The following is a 20151-nucleotide window of genomic DNA, read 5'->3' as shown; positions in this document are numbered from 1 at the left end:
CAGGGCTGTAGAAGGGCCTTAACCCATCAGCAGGACCGGTATCTGCTCCTTTGTGCAAGGAGGAACAGGATGAGCACTGCGAGAGCCCTACAAAATGACCTCCAGCAGGCCACTGGTGTGAATGTCTCTGACCAAACAATCAGAAACGGACTTCATGAGGGTGGCCTGAGGGCCTGACGTCCTCCATTGTCAGACCCTATGCTGGTGCAGTGGGTCCTGGTGCATGACAATGCCCGGCCTCATGTGGCGAGAGTATGCAGGCAATTCCTGGAGGATGAAGGAATTGATACCATTGAATGGCCCCCACGCTTGCCTGAACTAAATAAAACAAAGTTACGCCACTGAATTTAATCGTTTTGTACAGTGAGTAAAGTGTGACTTGAAGAATGTGAGTTTAGCCAGAATCTTTCATACCTATCAACTCTTGACTCGGGCCTGGTGTTTGCATTATTTTGGTAGGCCTGTTTTGTATGTTTCCTAAACAACCATCAAATAACTTCAGAAATACAAGAAGTATAGAGAAGGACAGAGCTGCCCCCTGCTGTTAAAAATATATAATGACTCAAATGTCTGAAACAGGAGATACTTTCAGAATATTGTACTTTTCTGTAGTTTTATTACATACACTTTTCTGTCTTCTGAGCATGTTCTCTTTATAAGGGCATGTTGTAAGGTGGCGGTTGCCAACTCCTTTTTCCTGCATTATATGGAGACTTTTATTTAGGCCTGCTGCTTTGCCACATTTATTTAACTACAGTATATACTGTCTAATGTGTGCGGTAAAGTACTCCATTATAAATCCTTATGCTAAATGTACTGTATATTGTATATTGATTAGTATTAGATTGTTTATGTGACTTTGGCACTTTGACATAAAAAATAGACCCTGAAAATGTCCTTTTTACCTTTTCCAACAAATGGTAAGTGAAAAGATGCTCAATCATCAGGAGGTCAAGCTATTATTTATATATTTATAAAAGTATTTTCTAACATGTTTTTAATAGTTATATATTTATTTTAGACTATTTTTATTTTATTTTCTATGTTCTATTCAAATACACACTGTAAAAAATCAAAAGTTGAGAAAACTTAAAGGATTAGTTCACTTTCTAATTAAAATTTCCTGATAATTTACTCGCCCCCATGTCATCCAAGATGTTCATGTCTTTCTTTATTCATTCGAAAAGAAATTAAGGATTTTTCTCCATATAGTGGACTTCAATGGAGCCCAAACAGTTGAAGGTCAAAATTACAGTTTCATTACAGCTTCAAAGCGTTCTACACGATCCCAGACGAGGAATACAGGTACTGGTTGTATAATTAGAATATCATCAAAAAGTTGATTTATTTCACTAAATCCATTAAAAAAGTGAAACCTGTATATTATAGTCATTCATTACACACAGACTGATATATTTCAAATGTTTATTTCTTTTCATTTTGATGATTATAACTGACAACTTTAGAAAATGAGCGATGGTTTTTCTAGATAAGACCCTTATTTCTCATCTGGGATCGCTGTAAACTGTAATTTTGACCTTCAACATGGACAAAAATCCTGGAATGTTTTCATCAAAAACCTTAATTTCTTTTCAACTGAAGAAAGAAAGACATGAACATCTTGGATGACATGGGGGCGAGTAAATTATCAGGAAATTTTAATTTGAAAGTGAACTAATCCTTTAAACATGTAAGGCAACAAACTTCAGCAGATTTTTGAGTTTTCTCAACTTGTTGTATTCAGTTTATACAACAAAAAGTTGAGAAAACTCAAAAATATGTTGTTTGTTGCCTTAAACTTTTACGTTTTCTCAGCTTTTGATTTTTTTACAGTGCAGTTTGAATTGTAATATTGTAATAAAATTGTAATAAAATAAAATTAAATTTAAAAAAGCTATGAGAGAGAATTCTGTGTTTTTTTTTGTAAAAATGCTAGAGACTATTAGTAAAAAATTTTTTGGTAATGTTCTAATGTACACAATTATTAATTTTATAGTAGCTGATGTGATTAAAAGTATTTCTCATCGAATGGTAAATCAAATCTAGTATTTATATTTGATTGAATTATTATAATTGCTTGTTATTATATTCATAAAGTCAAATGGAACAGAAAATGCCTATGTTTGAACAATTTAAAATTGTCCTTAAAATATTTGGAAACAATATGAAAAAGAAAAAACCGGTAAACTATGCATCTGTTTAATATGTAGAATTGTTGCTTAGTACTTACTTTATTTAGCTTCTGAAATTTTGTTTACTAAAGCGTTTGGAAAACCTGTAATATAAAGTTGTAAGAAATCCAGTGTTTTTAACAGCTGTTGCCTTAGCAAGAGCCACAGCAGCTCAGTCAGTTGACTGCCGCTAGAGGGCAGCCTACCTCCACGAGAAACCTGAAATGGTAGAATATCCTGAACTCCAGCTCGTAGGGATGTGAACCGTCCCTTCCTGTTTTACTGGCGATCAGAGAGAAACATTGACGCCGTAATAGAGACGCGCAGGCTTCGATTATGTCTGGAACCGCTCTCTCCGTCCAAGACCAGGATTTTTGTTTGCCTACGTGAAACCGGCAACCAGCAATGTCGCCTTATAGCGCATATAAGACACTTGAAGAGTCATAGTCTACAAATATATATTTTTTATCGCGCTACTACAACCCTTGCTCCTTCTTCTGTCAATGATTGTCCTACCCATATAAGCCTACTCATGGCGGAGACCAAAATTATATACCATATCGACGAAGAAGAAACCCCTTATTTAGTCAAACTGACGGTTTCTCCGGAAAAAGTCACGTTGGCGGATTTTAAAAATGTCCTTAACAACCGACCGGTCAACAGTTATAAATTCTTTTTCAAATCTATGGATCAGGATTTCGGGTAAGTAGGGGGAATTATGATTTGCTCATATTGTAGTGTGTGTGTTGGTAGCCTATTCAACAACCACGATCACACCCATCATCGACTCAGCGTTATGGCAGCCGCACGCCTTATAGACGCTATCAAACCTGGAAAGCGTTTAGAACGTTTGATTGTTCGTTGTGACGTTGTTACATTGTTGCTGCTGGCACCTGCTTTGAACCCGTGTTATAAAGTGCGCGTTCCTGCGCGGGTGCGTGTGCTCGACTCAGAACCCACCACCACTGTGGCAAGCCGTTGTAACATTTATATGCCCTTCCAGTGGAGTCTGAAATATCGTCATTACAAGTTCCGAGCACAGAATGACCAAGTGAAGTTGCATTTACAAGTGGAAAACTCTTAATTCTACATGATACACGAGTTGTCGAGTTGAAACATGGCAGGAAGACTGATTAAATACTACAAATTTTTATCTAAAATCTATATTTATGGATCAGTGAGCAGAAAGCAAGTAGTGAATGGTGTAAAGTTAATCACTTGACTTTTTAATTTGTAATACCATGACAGAATTGAAAATTATTCATCATTTTGAATTGAGGTGTAGTTGTATGGGTTTACTGTTCTCAGTATAATTCTTTGTGCACTTGTAGGCAGCATCCTTACTAACTAGTCTTTAATTGTTAAAAGTACCTTTATTTAATTACTAGTAATGCAATATTGGCCAGTTTCTTTTTCATTTTCAAGTTTCAATTTGAATATTCATTGGATACTAGTAGTGACTTGTATTTTTTTTTTTAAATCAGTCACTTGTAATCATTACATACTGCGTCTTATTCCTTTACTTACTGACTTATCCTAACAGTGACTTATAACTTTTCAATTGTCACTGGTAACAAATTACAACTTATATCTTTTTTTCTCATAACTTTTCTAACAGTTACTAGATTCCTATCAGAATCAGAGGTGACCATAGAATTCAATAACAAAAAATTGCTTTTTTTTTTTTTTTGCCATAACAGTGGAAGAGACTAGTAGCAAAAAGAAGGCCTACTAATATCTGAAGAAATTCTGAACTACAAGTGACTAATAGCATGTTTGCAATCACGTGGTTTTGATGATGCACGAAATTCAGTGGGAGGGCAGGAAGTAAATAAACTGAAACTGAATGAAGTCCGTATTGTAGTCTGGGTTTGTTTACTTTCTGCTAGTGAGTTTAGGGCAGTATTTTGATTGTGAAAAATGTCACCGTTGTAGGTCATTCATGCAGAATTGAGAATTGCAATAGGAACATCATCGTTCAGGGAAAAAAATGGATGGTGTAATACAATTTTTGCCTTTTCTACATGTAAAAACACTAAGGGAAGCAGGTAGAGGAGGTGACGAGGAGCCGCTGTATAGCAAATCTAATAATGTCAATGATTAAACCCACTGCCTATCACTCAATAAAATAATCACATAGCTGAGTGTTTTTGAAAGTTTTGTATTTTGTTTGATTTAATAATTAACATTACATTTGCGAGTATGACTCTCACTTGGCTTGTGAACGAGCATAACTTACACAGAGCCACTTCAAAACTGTTCATAAGATTCTTTGAGTTTGATTTTGGTTATCATTTGTTGAAATACATTTTAAAAAATCCAGTGTCGGTGTCTGTCCGCTGAATGTGACCATCCGATTCTCCTCCGTGGCCATATGGGAAAGTGAATATTTACAAAGAAAACATTAAAACTACAGTTACATTTACACCCTTCCAAAGAAATGGATTGACTTGTGTCAGCTTGTTGAACACATTTTTTATTTGGACATTTTTTACCATATGATGGCTGAAGCAGCAGCACGTGACACTGTTTTCACGGTAACCAGATCAAAATTGTTTTCTACAAAAATTCTACAAAATGTAAGTGAAAACACCAAATGATCATGCAATGGGATAAAATAGCTTCCCTTCTTTGCAAACGATATCATGAAGTAGGGCTGGGCGATATATCGCATGCGATTTTCACACGCATTTCGTCAGTAAAGCCGGTTCCCTGATTACCGCTAAATCGCCATCACCTGCTTTCAAATGGAGCGGCATTTAATAGAGAGAGCCGTAGTTCACTGACAAGCTACGCAATATCCCGTTCATTATCGCAGAGGAATCGCCTTCGATAATGAACGCGATATTGCGTAGCTTGTCAGTGAACTATGGCTCGGTCTATTAAATGCCGCTCCATTTGAAAGCAGGTGATTGCGATTTAGCGGTAATCAGGGAACCGGCTTTACTTACGAAATGCGCGTGACAATTGCATGCGATATATATCGCCCAGCCCTATCATGAAGAATGTGAATATTTAACTAAATCAAAAACAAAAAAGGTAAGCAAGTATCCATATTCATTTCAGTATCATCACATGCAAAATGTTATTAAACTATTACAACTTTTAAAGTTTAAAAACGATATAAGTTACATAAACGTTAAAAACTCATTGTGGTTTCTTGGTTTGATCGATTTGAGCAACCATAAATGACACAAAACATGAATTTTGAGTTTGTGATAGCGATTCCTATATAGAAAAATCACTTCCTGCCCTCCAGCTGCATTTCGCGCCACAGCAATGACATCATGTGCAAACAACCTATTGAATAGATACTAGTTACAATTGAAGTACTAGCATCTAGTTATTAGTGAAATTGAAAAAAAGATACTAGACAGTGTTTGATTACTTACTAGTGATTTAGTAACATCATAAATACTAGTTAGTTTTAATGAATAAATGTTAAATGGCTTGCCACAGCACCACACATGCACTGCAACAGAGCTAATTTTGTCAACTCCAGTTGCATGCTTCGAGTTGTCCACATGGTGCAAATATATCATGGTTGTTTCCTAATACAGTGTGTTGTAACTCCATTTGACAGTGACTTGTGCTCTGGTTTCCCTCAGGTTTGAAGCTTTTGAAGTTAAGGCCTGGCCTTCAAAGGCATTGTAATAGAAAATCTGAACATGACAAAGTCAGTCTGATTTTGTAAAGTTGACACCACCTTCTCTAAAACAAACACACTCTCATGTCACCCAGAGGGGAGAATTATGTTAATTAAAATTGACTGCCATGTTAGACAGGTATCTGTGCTCATACACTGACCAGTGTTGACCAGATCAAAGGAAGACATCAATCATATTCTTTAAATCCAGCGAACATCTCGCAGGTCCTAATTTGTTCAGACTGCAAACTCATTAGTATAACAGAATTTCAGTAATTTTCTGACACTTCAAAATCACCAGTAGACTGAGGTTAGTTTTTAGGGGAAGTGAGAGAGACTGTGAACCTGCAGCTGTCAGACAGAACTATCACTTTCTAATTTGTCAGTGTCACGGAACATGAATGGATTAGTTGCCTAATATTTCCAAATGCAAACAGGCTGCAGATAAAAGGAGCAGCTGTCATTTCATTTTGTGATTGATAAACATTGTTCATTTTGAAATCGAGTCATATTTGAGAAGTGTTTATATTCATTCACAATAGGTTAACTAGTGTTTTGAGTAGGCAATATTCAAACGGTATTGAAGCTGTAGTACAATAAAATAAGTTTATTCTAACAGAAAATTATTTTTAAACAGAAACAGCCTGTTATACATATTACATGACATTAAATTTAATTATAATAGCTATAAGAATAGCAGTGCATAATTACAAGCAATTCATTTCTCGGTTGTTACAAACACCACATAATCAAATCTGGGTGGCATTTGATGTTTTTTTTTTTTTTTTTAAATTACGATTGCTTCTAGTATCTGTACTTATAAATATTTTCCTTAATTCAGTTGAACTGACTAAAGGCCCATTCACACCAAGAAAAAAAACCGTAACGATAACTATATTAGCGTCCACAGACTCCAATGCAATATGCATTATTAAGTTCTATTTATAATATGTCTTGGATGGAGATGCTCCGATGCAGTAGGGAATGTGGTTATTTGTCACGATTTCAATTTGAAGGCCTCTTTAATCCTACATAGCCGAGGCTATTGATCTACCACCTTCATCAGATGCTTTTAAAGGGTTAGTTCACCCAAAAATGAAAATTCTGTCATTAATTGCTCACCCTCATGTTGTCCCACACCCGTAAGACTTTCGTTCATCTTCAGAACACAAATTAAGAATTTTTTTATGAAATCCAAGAGTTATAGAGGAATAAAGCCACAACACAACGAAATAAAGCCACAACACAACGGAATAAAGCCACAACACAACGGAATCAAGCCACAACACAACGGAATCAAGCCACAACACAACGGAATAAAGCCACAACACAACGGAATCAAGCCACAACACAACGGAATCAAGCCACAACACAACGGAAATGCTCCCGACCACAAGGGGGCTCTCAGAGCTCGGTAAAGTTAGTTTTCCTTGCCACTGTTCTATAGAGTCGGCAGTAATATCAATACCACGATTAGTATGGCGGGCCGGAAGGTCCAAAAATATGGCTACCGACTTGTCGCGGGAATTCACTATACAATTGCCAGTAGCCACTGAGTTTACCACTGATAGGCCGGCGGTGCATCTGCATACACACTCTCCTCACGCAGCGAACGACTCACTTTCCTCACACAGCTGACCACTGACTCTCCTCAGCCGGCGACTCACTTTCCTCACGCAGCGGACGAATCACTTTCCTCACGCAGCCGGCGACTCACTTTCCTCACGCAGCGGACGAATCACTTTCCTCACGCAGCCGGCGACTCACTTTCCTCACGCAGCCGGCGACTCACTTTCCTCACGCAGCCGGCGACTCACTTTCCGCAGCCGACGACTCACTTTCCGCAGCCGGCGAGTCACTTTCCGCAGCCGGCGAGTCACTTTCTGCAGCCGGCGACTCACTTTCTGCAGCCGGCGACTCACTTTCCTCACGCAGCATTAACTCTCCTCACGTTTCTTTTCAAATACTGTGATGGTGCAATAACTAACTACATCAAGTAAAATTGATCATTTTTGTGTTGTAAATGTAATTTATTCTGAAGCAATATTCCCATCAGTGTTCTGTAAACTGTTACTGTTAAGATGTAAACTGTTAATCATCAGATTTGTATATGCCCCCTTAAAGGGATAGGTCAATCAAAAATAAAAATTCTGTCATCATTGACTTACCTTCTAGTTGTTCCGAACCTGTATGAGTTTCTTTCTTCTGTTGAACTAAAATATATTTTGAATGTCAGTAAACAAACAGCTGACTGTAGAGAGTGACTTTCATAGTAGGAAAAAAAAAAAAAATATGGAAGTCACTGGCTACCATCAACTGGTTACTGACATTCTTCAAAATATCATCCTTTTTCTTTCTTCTGTTGAACTAAACTCATATAGGTTTGGAACAAACTAGAGTGTAAGTCAATGATGACAGAATTATCATTTAGGTTTAACTGTCCCTTGGAATTGATTGTCATGGCATTTTTTTATTTTTTTTTACCTTTATAAAAAGGTAATTTTCCCCTAACCTTGGCTATCAATCTCATGTTAATTAGAATAACTCACTCTAGGGCTTTTATTATTTTTTCCACGGCAGAGGAAACAGAATCTGCATCAGAAGTGGCATTTAGATGCATGTATAAAATTGAATATGAATGTGCAAAACAAGCATGAAAACACTGTTTAACAACTTTACAATAAAGATATATAAAGCTTTTGTGGATTTTACAAATTATCTTTATACAATATATACAATATTCTGAAAAAGTGACATTTCCCTTTTTGCAAAGTTCAGATGTTGATAAAATATATAACTTTAACTAAAGATAAATTTTTGATTTGCAGCTGTCATGCTTAAACACTGGTTCTGCAGATTTTTGACATTTCAAATTTGCATTGTTTTTGTAACCATCACATTAGTTTATGGTATACGCTACTTTCATGTTTTTTTTAAAAAAAAAAATTTAATCAGCTTACAACAGATTCCTTATTTGATAACACTATTCAAAAGAGCATTCACTACAAATAACATTTTAAACAAGGCACCAACAGCTTGGGCCCCTAAACAGTGACTGTTTCACTGAGTCTAATGTGATGGTTACAAAAACAATGCAATTTTGAAATGTCAAAAATCTGCAGAACCAGTGTTTAAGCATGACAGCTGCAAATCAAAAATGTATCTTTAGTTAAAGTTATATATTTTATCAACATTTGAACTTTGCAAAAAGGGAAATGTCACTTTTTCAGAATATTGTATATTAAAGATAATTTGTAAAATCCACAAAAGCTTTATAGATCTTTATTGTAAAGTTGTTAAACAGTGTTTTTCATGCTTGTTTTGCACATTCATATTCAATTTTATACATGCATCTAAATGCCACTTCTGATGCAGATTCTGTTTCCTCTGCCGTGGAAAAAATAACGGTAAAAGCCCTACAGTGAGTTATTCTAATTAACATGAGACTGATAGCCAAGGTTAGGGGAAAAGTACCTTTTTAAAAAGGTAAAAAAAAAAAAAAAATGCCATGACAATCAATTTCAAGGGATCGTTAAACCTGTGATAATTGATGATAATAATGATAATGATAATTCTGTCATCATTGACTTACACTCTAGTTTGTTCCAAACCTATATGAGTTTAGTTCAACAGAAGAAAGAAAAAGGATGATATTTTGAAGAATGTCAGTAACCAGTTGATGGTAGCCAGTGACTTCCATATTTTTTTTTTTTTTCCTACTATGAAAGTCACTCTCTACAGTCAGCTGTTTGTTTACTGACATTCAAAATATATTTTTAGTTCAACAGAAGAAAGAAACTCATACAGGTTCGGAACAACTAGAAGGTAAGTCAATGATGACAGAATTTTTATTTTTGATTGACCTATCCCTTTAAGGGGGCATATACAAATCTGATGATTAACAGTTTACATCTTAACAGTAACAGTTTACAGAACACTGATGGGAATATTGCTTCAGAATAAATTACATTTACAACACAAAAATGATCAATTTTACTAGATGTAGTTAGTTATTGCACCATCACAGTATTTGAAAGAAACGTGAGGAGAGTTAATGCTGCGTGAGGAAAGTGAGTCGCCGGCTGCAGAAAGTGACTCGCCGGCTGCGGAAAGTGACTCGCCGGCTGCGGAAAGTGAGTCGTCGGCTGCGGAAAGTGAGTCGCCGGCTGCGTGAGGAAAGTGAGTCGCCGGCTGCGTGAGGAAAGTGATTCGTCCGCTGCGTGAGGAAAGTGAGTCGCCGGCTGCGTGAGGAAAGTGATTCGTCCGCTGCGTGAGGAAAGTGAGTCGCCGGCTGAGGAGAGTCAGTGGTCAGCTGTGTGAGGAAAGTGAGTCGTTCGTTGCGTGAGGAAAGTGAGTCGCCGGCTGAGGAGAGTCAGTGGTCAGCTGCGTGAGGAAAGTGAGTCGTTCGCTGCGTGAGGAAAGTGAGTCGCCGGCTGAGGAGAGTCAGTGGTGAGTGGTGAGTCGCTGCGTGAGGAGAGTGTGTATGCAGATGCACCGCCGGCCTATCAGTGGTAAACTCAGTGGCTGCTGGCAATTGTATAGTGAATTCCCGCGACAAGTCGGTAGCCATATTTTTGGACCTTCCGGCCCGCCATACATTAGTTTAAACAGTATGTAACCACTGCATATCGACATGAAATATTAATTCAATATCACCTACGTGCAAAATAGCTTCATATTTATACTTGTGAATGATTTGACGCGCTACCACGGCGCATGATGAAGGGAACGTCTGCCAATCCCACCAAGTGGTTAAAACGTATAATTTGTATTCATTAAAATTACTTTTAACATTTAAAAACAGACATATTCAAATTCCAAAGCTTGTCAGTCTTACCAACAGGAACTAACAACCTTTGGAATTTGAACATGTCTGTTTTTTAAATGTTAAAAGTAATTTTAATGAATACAAATTATACGTTTTAACCACTTGGTGGAATTGGTGGATGTTCCCTTTATCATGCGCCGTGGTATCGCGTCAAATCATTCACAAGTATAAATATGAAGCTATTGTGAACGTAGTTGATTTTTAATTAATATATCATGTCGATATACAATGCTTACATACTTAAAACTAATTATGGTATTGATATCTTTGTAAAACTGTCGACTTTATAGAACAGTGGCAAGGAATAGTAATATTACCGAGCTCTGAGAGCCCCCAAGTGGTCGGGAGCATTTCCGTTGTGTTGTGGCTTGATTCCGTTGTGTTGTGGCTTTATTTCGTTGTGTTGTGGCTTTATTTCGTTGTGTTGTGGCTTTATTCCGTTGTGTTGTGGCTTTATTTCGTTGTGTTGTGGCTTGATTCCGTTGTGTTGTGGCTTGATTCCGTTGTGTTGTGGCTTGATTCCGTTGTGTTGTGGCTTTATTTCGTTGTGTTGTGGCTTGATTCCGTTGTGTTGTGGCTTTATTTTGTGTTGTGGCTTTATTCCGTTGTGTTGTGGCTTTATTTCGTTGTGTTGTGGCTTTATTCCGTTGTGTTGTGGCTTGATTCCGTTGTGTTGTGGCTTGATTCCGTTGTGTTGTGGCTTGATTCCGTTGTGTTGTGGCTTGATTCCGTTGTGTTGTGGCTTGATTCCGTTGTGTTGTGGCTTTATTTCGTTGTGTTGTGGCTTGATTCCGTTGTGTTGTGGCTTGATTCCGTTGTGTTGTGGCTTGATTCCGTTGTGTTGTGGCTTTATTTCGTTGTGTTGTGGCTTGATTCCGTTGTGTTGTGGCTTGATTTCGTTGTGTTGTGGCTTTTCCGTTGTGTTGTGGCTTGATTCCGTTGTGTTGTGGCTTTTCCGTTTGTGTTGTGGCTTGATTTCGTTGTGTTGTGGCTTGATTCCGTTGTGTTGTGGCTTTATTCCGTTGTGTTGTGGCTTTATTTTGTGTTGTGGCTTGATTCGTTGTGTTGTGGCTTTATTTCGTTGTGTTGTGGCTTTATTCTGTTGTGTTGTGGCTTTATTCCGTTGTGTTGTGGCTTTATTTTGTTGTGTTGTGGCTTTATTTCGTTGTGTTGTGGCTTTATTTCGTTGTGTTGTGGCTTTATTCCGTTGTGTTGTGGCTTTATTTCGTTGTGTTGTGGCTTTATTTCGTTGTGTTGTGGCTTTATTTTGTTGTGTTGTGGCTTGATTTGTTGTGTTGTGGCTTGATTTCGTTGTGTTGTGGCTTTATTCCATTGTGTTGTGGCCAGGGCTGGGCGATGTATCGAATGCTTTTGTCACGCGCATTTCTTCAGTAAAGCCGGTTCCCTGATTACCGCTAAATCGCCATCACCTGCTTTCAAATGGAGCGGCATTTAATAGACAGAGCCGTAGATCACTGATAAGCCACGCAATATCGCGTTCAATATCGACGGCGATACATATCGATATTGAACACGATATTGCGTGGCTTATCAGTGATCTACGGCTCTGTCTATTAAATGCCGCTCCATTTGAAAGCAGGTGATGGCGATTTAGCTTTATTTCGTTGTGTTGTGGCTTTATTTTGTTGTGTTGTGGCTTGATTCCGTTGTGTTGTGGCTTTATTTCGTTGTGTTGTGGCTTTATTTCGTTGTGTTGTGGCTTTATTTCGTTGTGTTGTGGCTTTATTTAGTTGTGTTGTGAACTTATGTTTGCTTTTTTAATTTCATTGTGTTGTGCACTACTGGGTCACCGTAGTTATCCCCCATAGAAAACAACTTAATTACCATAATTCCAGTTCCAGAAAAGTAGTAAAAACATCGTTAACATAGTCAACATCACTACAGTGGTTCAACCCTAATGTTATGAAGTGACGAGAATACTTTTTGTGGCCAAAAACAAAACAAAAATAACTTTATTCAATAATTTCTTGTCTACCCTGTCATTCTACACTGTTTACATTCAGCGCTTCCAGGTTCTACGTCAGAACGCTGAACTCAGTATTGGCCGACAATGTTCACGTGAGTAGCACGAGGCATGCATGTGATGCTGATGCAGGAGCTGGCCAATAATGAGCTGGCGTTCTGATGTAGAACACGGGAGCGCTGAACGTAAACAGTGTAGAATGACATGGTAGAGAAGAAATTGTTGAATTTTGTTTTTGCACACAAAAAGTATTCTTGTTGCTTCATAACATTAAGGTTGAACCACTGTAGTCACATGAACTATTTTAACAATGTCTTAACTACTTTTCTTGAGTGATGGTAATTATGTTGCTTTCTATGGGGGATAAAAAAAAAAAAAACTCTTGAATTTCATGAAAAATATCTTAATTTGTGTTCTGAAGATGAACAAAGGTCTTACGGGTTTGGAACGCTATGAAGGTGAGTAATTAAAGGGATAGTTAACCCAAAAATGAAAATTCTGTCATCACAGAATTTTCATTTTTGGGTGAACTATCTCTTTAATGACAGAAATGTATTTTTGGGGTGAACTGACCCTTTAAACTCCCATATGCACCACAGCACATGTTGGTGTTCTAGCATGACCTTCCAAAAAACTTGCTTTTCCTGTTAACATAGGATAGTTTACTAACAGTGTTGCTTTCCTGTCACACCTAGCACTGAGTGCTCAGTTGGCCCTGGTGACCGTGAAGCAGATTGCGAGAACAAACAACGCTTGACCTTCAAAGCCAGACTGCTATGGTTTACTAAGTTCTCCTTTGCAAATAGCAAACTTGGGCCTACACTGAAAAAAAATTTGCACTCAGAAATTTCCAGTAAATTTCACAATTAATTACAGCATGTAACATTGAATTAAACATGGAATTTCGTATTTATACGAAATAATAATGTTTTAAAAAACTTTATTTTTTTACACAGTGCAAAAAGGATACATTGAGTTTCAGCATGCAGTCTACAAAACTATGAGTCACAACTTGGATCGGGACACATTTCAGAACCATAAATACGTTCCAGCGGGAGATGATTTATTTTGTGTGCAGCTAAATGCGGCAAATTATTTTTAGACAGCCTTGCATTGTTTATTCTTCAACCATTCATGAAGCCGGAAGAAATCCAACCAGTACAAGTCTTGTGAGATCTCTCACGCTCAAAAAATGGTTTTTAGGCCTCTGTAATGTGGGCTAACATTTACATTTCCAGATCAGCAATGAACCGATGAACTCTTGGATGGCGTAGAGACGCACCCCTTATTATCACATCATAACTAGCCCTACAATGTCCAACATAAACATCGCTAATCCCACTATTACTGCCATAGATCCCCACTGTGTGTGTCCTCCGTAATAATAAACAACATTCTGCTGCTTCTGATAATTTCTTCTGATATTATCCGCCACAGTCTGTTAATACTCCTGTAAACCTTTGCTCAAAGCTTTGAGGATAGACAGCAGCGGCAGACACCCAAACACCATCTCTCTGAGGGCCAATTTGTGCCAGTTACCTCTACTGCACTGCTGCTGCTGCGTGTGATTGTTGGATAACATAATCTTAAATGAATCTGATGTGTTTAACAAGATATCAGTGGAGCATATGAATGAAGACTGGGAATAATGCTCCAGATGGATTTCATTCGCATTTAAGTACCCTCAGTACATGTTGCATACAGAGAGTGCTTGTGTTTTAACTAATGGTTACCTGGTAATTGATTCCTTGGTGTCAGGCCAGGTTGATGTATTTTTTATCAGACCCCCACTGTCTTCACAGAAAGATTTCAGTCGTGTTTAATTTTTAAAGCGCTGCTGTCGCGTGTGTTGTGCGGAAGGATGTGGTTGGCGTTTGACTGGAAGTGATATGTCGCTCTGTACTTAGCAGCTTGTAGGTGAATAATCTCATGGTCTCATTCACTGGCTGATTATCGTGCATTAATCGGACTGGGTTGGCCCTCGCCTCAGCCTTGATTATTTGTTACGGGATTGCACTGAGCTTGGCCGCAGCTCACAGATGGAACGGTCCCACAACACAGGAAATCCCTGAAGTAGATAAATGATATCATGACCATGTGGTTGCTAGTCAAAAAATCCCTATAGATTTCTGAAAGAGGGCATGTGCATGGTCATATGATCGATCTTATTCACTGTGATGGTCATCAGTGGTGCTTGCATCTCTTTTACCCTTTTTAGTAAGGCTATTAGAGCTACGAACATAAATTGTACTAGGGCTACCATATATATCGTTTTAGCATCGATATTGCCATGTGTGCATCCGCGATAGTCACGTCGCAGGATTTGTGATGTCACGTGATTCTCCGTTTAATTGCAAAGTTTAACCATCATAGACTGAAAGTTTATCATTTGCACATGCTTTTGGTTCTTTCAATTTAAACATTCAGTCAGTTAATAAAGGTCTTCTGAAGTGAAGTGATGCATTTGTGTAAAAAAATAAAAAAAAAAAAATCTATATTTAACAAGTTATGAAGTAAAATATCTAGCTTCCACCTTCCATATTGAAATTATGAAAAAAATGGAACTGGCGTTGCATCAGTTAAAGGGTTGGTTCACCCAAAAATGAAAATTCTGTCATTAATTACTCACCCTCATGTCGTTCCACACCCATAAGTCCTTCGTTCATCTTCAGAACACAAATTAAAGGTGCCCTAGATTGTTTTTTTACAAGAATAATAATATAAGTCCTAGGTGTCCCCTGAATGTGTCTGTGAAGTTTCAGCTCAAAATACCCCATAGATTTTTTTTAATTAATTTTTTTAGCTGCCTATTTTGGGGCATCATTAACTATGCACTAATTTTTTCAGCACAGCCCCTTTAAGAGATGCGCTCCATCTGCCACACGAGCTCTCGACTATATTACAGCGCATTTACAAAGTTCACACAGCTAATATAACCCTCAAATGGATCTTTACAAGATGTTCGTCATGCATGCTGTATGCATGCTTCGAATTATGTGAGTAAAGTATTTATTTAGATGGTTACGTTTGATTCTGTGTGAGTTTGAGGCTATGCTCTGTGGCTAACGGCTAATGCTACACTGTTGGAGAGATTTATAAAGAATGAAGTTGTGTTTATGCATTATACAGACTGCACGTGTTTCAAAATGAAAATAGCAACGACTCTCGTCTCCGTGAATACAGTAAGAAACGATGGTAACTTTAACCACATTTAACAGTATATTAGCAACATGCTAATGAAACATTTAGAAAGACAATTTACAAATATCACTAAAAATATCATGATATCATGGATCATGTCAGTTATTATTGCTCCATCTGCCATTTTTCGCTGTTGTTCTTGCTTGCTTACCTTGTCTGTGCACAGATCCAGCCGTTAATACTGCCTTTCCTTTTCTAATGCGTCTAATGGGCTGGCATTATGCAAATATTGGGTCATACATATTAATGATCCCGACTGTTACGTAACAGACGGTGTTATGTTGAGATCCGAGTGTTTTCCGGAAGTCTTTTAAACAAATGAGATTTACATAAGAAGGAGGAAACAATGGGGTTTGAAACTCAATGTATGTCTTTTCCATGTACTGAACTCTTATTATTCAACTATGCCGAGGTAAATTCAAATTCTGATTCTAGGGCACCTTTAAGATATTTTTGATGAAATCTGATGGCTCAGTGAGGCCTCTATTGCCAGCAAGATAATCAACACTTTCAGATGCCCAGAAAGATACTAAAAACATATTTAAAACAGTTCATGTGACTACAGTGGTTCAACCTAAATGTTATGCAGCAAAGAGAATACTTTTTGTGCGCCAAAAAAATTACTTTTCAACAATATCTAGTGATGGCCGATTTCAAAACACTGCTTCGTGAAGCTTCGAAGCCTTACCAATCTTTTGTTTTGAATAGTGTTTTGGAAACCATCTCGAGATTAAAGTTATTAAATTTCGAGAAAAAACTCGTTAAATTTCGAGAAATATTCGAGATAAAATGTTGAGAATAAGCTCATTAAATTACGAGAAAAAACTCATTAAATTTCAAGAAAAAAGTCGAGATACAATGTTGAGAATAAACTTGTTAAATTACGAGAAAAAAGTTGTTAAATTTCGAGAAAAAAGTCGAGATAAAATGTTGAGAATAAAGTCATTAAATTACGAGAAAAAAGTCGTTAGATTATGAGAATAAATTCGTTAAATTATGAGAAAAATGTCGTTAAATTTCGAGAAAAAAAGTCGAGAAAAATTTTGAGAGTAAAGTCATTAAATTACGAGAAAAAGGTCGTTAAATTATGAGAACGAATTTGTCGAAACATTTTATCTCGACTTTTTTCTCGAAATTTAACGACATTTTTCTCATAATTTAACGAATGTGTTCTCGTAATTTAACGACTTTTTTCTCGTAATTTAATGACTTTATTCTCAACATTTTATTTCAACTTTTTTCTCGAAATGTAACAAGTTTTTTCTCGAAATGTAACAACTTTAATCTCGAGATGGTTTTATTTTTTTATTATTGCTTGGCCCTAATCCTCTTCCGTACGTATCAAACTGCCAAAGTCACGTGAACTATTGAAATTTTGAAGCGCTTATGACGTAACAAAGCCTTGTTTACTGAAATCACATGACTTTTGTGCTCCTGATTCGAAACAAAAGATTCATAAAGCTTCGAAGCAGTGTTTTGAAATCAGCCATCACTAGATATTGTTGAAAAGTCATAATTTTTTTGACGCACAAAATTGTACTTTGTTTTCTAAGAAATCTGACTTAATAAAACCAGTTAGTTTAGTATTATTTTTTATAACATTGTAGCATTTAAATTATATATATTTTTTATATTTTCAGTTTTCATTTTAATTTAAGTTTTAGTCATTTCATTATGTGCTTTTGCAATTTTTATTAGATTTTGTTTTTCTAATATTTCTGCTTGCTTTAATATTTTCTTTACTACATTGCAACATGCAAAAGACCACATAGTAACCACATAGCAATGCTCTGGCCACCGTCCATAGCATACTAGCATCATGGTGCTAATTCTGATTCTGAAAATTTTATTGCTTGCTGAAAGGGATAGTTCACCCCAAAATTAATATGTAGTCATCATTTACTCACCCTCATGTTCTTTTATGACATTGTTCTGTGCAACACAGATTAAAAAAAATTGTCCATAAAATTAATTTCAGTGGGGTCCATCCCAAGCAACATTGGCTTTTCATTGCATGGACAAAAGAAGCAATATCTTTTGTGTTCCACAGATGAAAGTAAGTCATACAGGTTTGGAACGACATGAGGGTGAGCAAATAATTACTGAATTTTAATGAGAACTGTCCTTATAAGAAACTTTGTTAAATTGCTTCAGATTATTTTTATGTGTTAAGTCAATATTATTACTCCAGAGGCGTTACCTTTCCTTGTGAGTTTGGACAGACCACACTTCCTTATAGCCACCCCCACGTTCCTCGCTGTATGCATGCTGTATATTGTAAAGTCCTCTTGAGAGGACACAAACACTTCCTACCCATGACTAGAGTTACACCCCAGTTTCCTGTGCTGGGCTCAGGGCGCTCGTACAGGCTGCAGAAACTCTCCTTGTTTTGTAACTCTTTCCACAAGACCATGTTATCATCATCCTTCAGTCCCATTCAACTCACCTCCTCAGTCTCACAGCCGTGTGGGTGATGTGACCTGGAAGTTCTGGAGGAACGGAGAGGAAGACGTTATAATAACGTCAGACTGCTGGAATTTCTCAAGTCATAACGCTCTGTCAACATATTTTTGCACTGCACAATATTGATTTTTATGTTACGGTCAAAATATAATCACAGATATTACATCTAGGCTACATTTATTCATTTAGCAGATGCTTTAATACAGTGGGGATTCGAAGGAATGCTGCAGTTCACAAGCAGTTCATCTTAAAGAGACATTAACCTAAGAAGTGATGTGATACAACGTTTTAAAATTGTTAGACAATGTTAGAAAATGACAAGCTAGAATGGATGTAGTAGGCACAAAAAAGAGGAGAGAAGAGGCTGTATAGTGCTGTTCAGTCATGACATCAGTTAGTAGGCCAACCCGGAGGGCTAATTTGCTATATGTTCCCTCAGGGACTTCAGATGGGTTTTTAGAGTGGCTGTGTTCGATTTATGATTAAAATAATCTGTGGTTAGTGTTACTCGGAGACACCGTTTCCGTTTTGTTCTACAACAAAAAATATACCTCAAATGAGACCTTTGAAACGTTTCTCAGATAAAAGTCTCTATGAGAAATAGAAACAAATGAAACAATTGTTGGCATATTTGTTGTTTGGTATTTGAAGATTTTGATGAGAAATATTTGAGTTCATGTTGAAACGTGACTTTTGATTGCAGATTGTAGCTTTGAGATCTTTCTAAAAATTGGGAACACAGAAATAAATACCATAACCAAATGATTTTCATGATTTCGGTTCTGTTAATGGCTTTTGCAGTATGATTCCCAAACAAATGATTATGAGTAGGTTCTTACAGTGCCACTAGTGTAGTCCAATTCCTGAACAAATGACTCTTATGAAATGGTTCTTTTTAGTGATTCAGAATCAAACCACTTGTAGTTAGATTTGTAAACAAATGTGTCTTATGAACTGGATCTTTTGAGTAAATCAAACTATGTGAACAGTGTAGACCAATTCATTTTTTGCCAGGAGTTTGATTGACAGTTTGATGCCATTTTGTCAGACAAACAAACCAGAGAGCAGAGTTTGGTTAACGTTGGTGGACTTGAACTTGAAAAATGGTGTATGTTGACGTCTTTCCCCGGTTGAAACAACATACCTTCTGATGTTCATTCATGTTTATTTCATGCTATAACTAGAAGGAAGAGATGATCGGTTCACGTGCTGCTTGAAATGAGCTACAGCGATCTGTCATGACACATTAAAGAGCCTCAAAACGGTATTTATTGTTTGAATTTCTTAAAAAATTAGAAAATTTGAAAGCTGAGACTTTGTGTCATACCAAAAGTAACCTGCCCTGTCTTGTGTTTTGGCACGTTGTCAGTGTCCTCTTCTCCGTGATGTATTTTTTACTGCTTGAGAACATAATGTGTGACGTGAGAGCGTCATGGCTTGTCGAATGTAGCAACAGTAGCTAAGGGGGGCGGGTCTTTGCGAAGGGTCAATTCCTAAGCAAATTGATTTAATGAACTGGTTCCCACTGTAGTCCTATTCTTGAACAAATTACTCTTATGATCCTGCTCTTTTTAGTAAACCAGAAGCATACAGTGAGGTCAGCGTAGTCTGATTCTTGAACAAATGACTCTTTTGAACCAGTTCTTTTTTAGTGAACCAAACAAATACCCTGCATCCAATGTCTGATTCCTTAAAAAAGAATCTTATTCTAAATTAAGCGTTAAATGTCCAAATATTTCAGTTATAAAAAGAATGTAATGATGTTCAATTATTCACTTAATAGGCTATTAGTATGAAATTATTATTATTATTATTATTATGTCAAGTGAAGGAAATTGTTGAATTTGTTTTATTATGC

General features: G+C 37.0%; 1 protein-coding gene across 6 annotated transcripts in view; it reads left to right on the top strand.

Annotated features, from left to right (window-relative positions):
- The first annotated feature begins 2356 nt into the window (after positions 1 to 2356).
- The window catches only part of dvl1a (dishevelled segment polarity protein 1a), a 58290-nt gene continuing 40495 nt past the window's right edge, over positions 2357 to 20151 (top strand). Inside the window, exon 1 of one of the 6 annotated variants that reach the window (XM_048177450.1) lies at positions 2357 to 2873. In XM_048177450.1, coding sequence (XP_048033407.1) covers positions 2704 to 2873 — 170 coding nt within the window. In that variant the 5' untranslated portion in view covers positions 2357 to 2703. The remainder of the gene's footprint in view (positions 2874 to 20151) is intronic. The other 5 variants (XM_048177451.1, XM_048177444.1, XM_048177445.1 and 2 more) reach the window with 5 other exon arrangements.

Source organism: Megalobrama amblycephala, linkage group LG24 (assembly GCF_018812025.1).
Source record: "Megalobrama amblycephala isolate DHTTF-2021 linkage group LG24, ASM1881202v1, whole genome shotgun sequence".
NCBI lineage: Eukaryota > Metazoa > Chordata > Actinopteri > Cypriniformes > Xenocyprididae > Megalobrama > Megalobrama amblycephala.
This window is presented reverse-complemented; position numbering and strand designations above follow the sequence as displayed.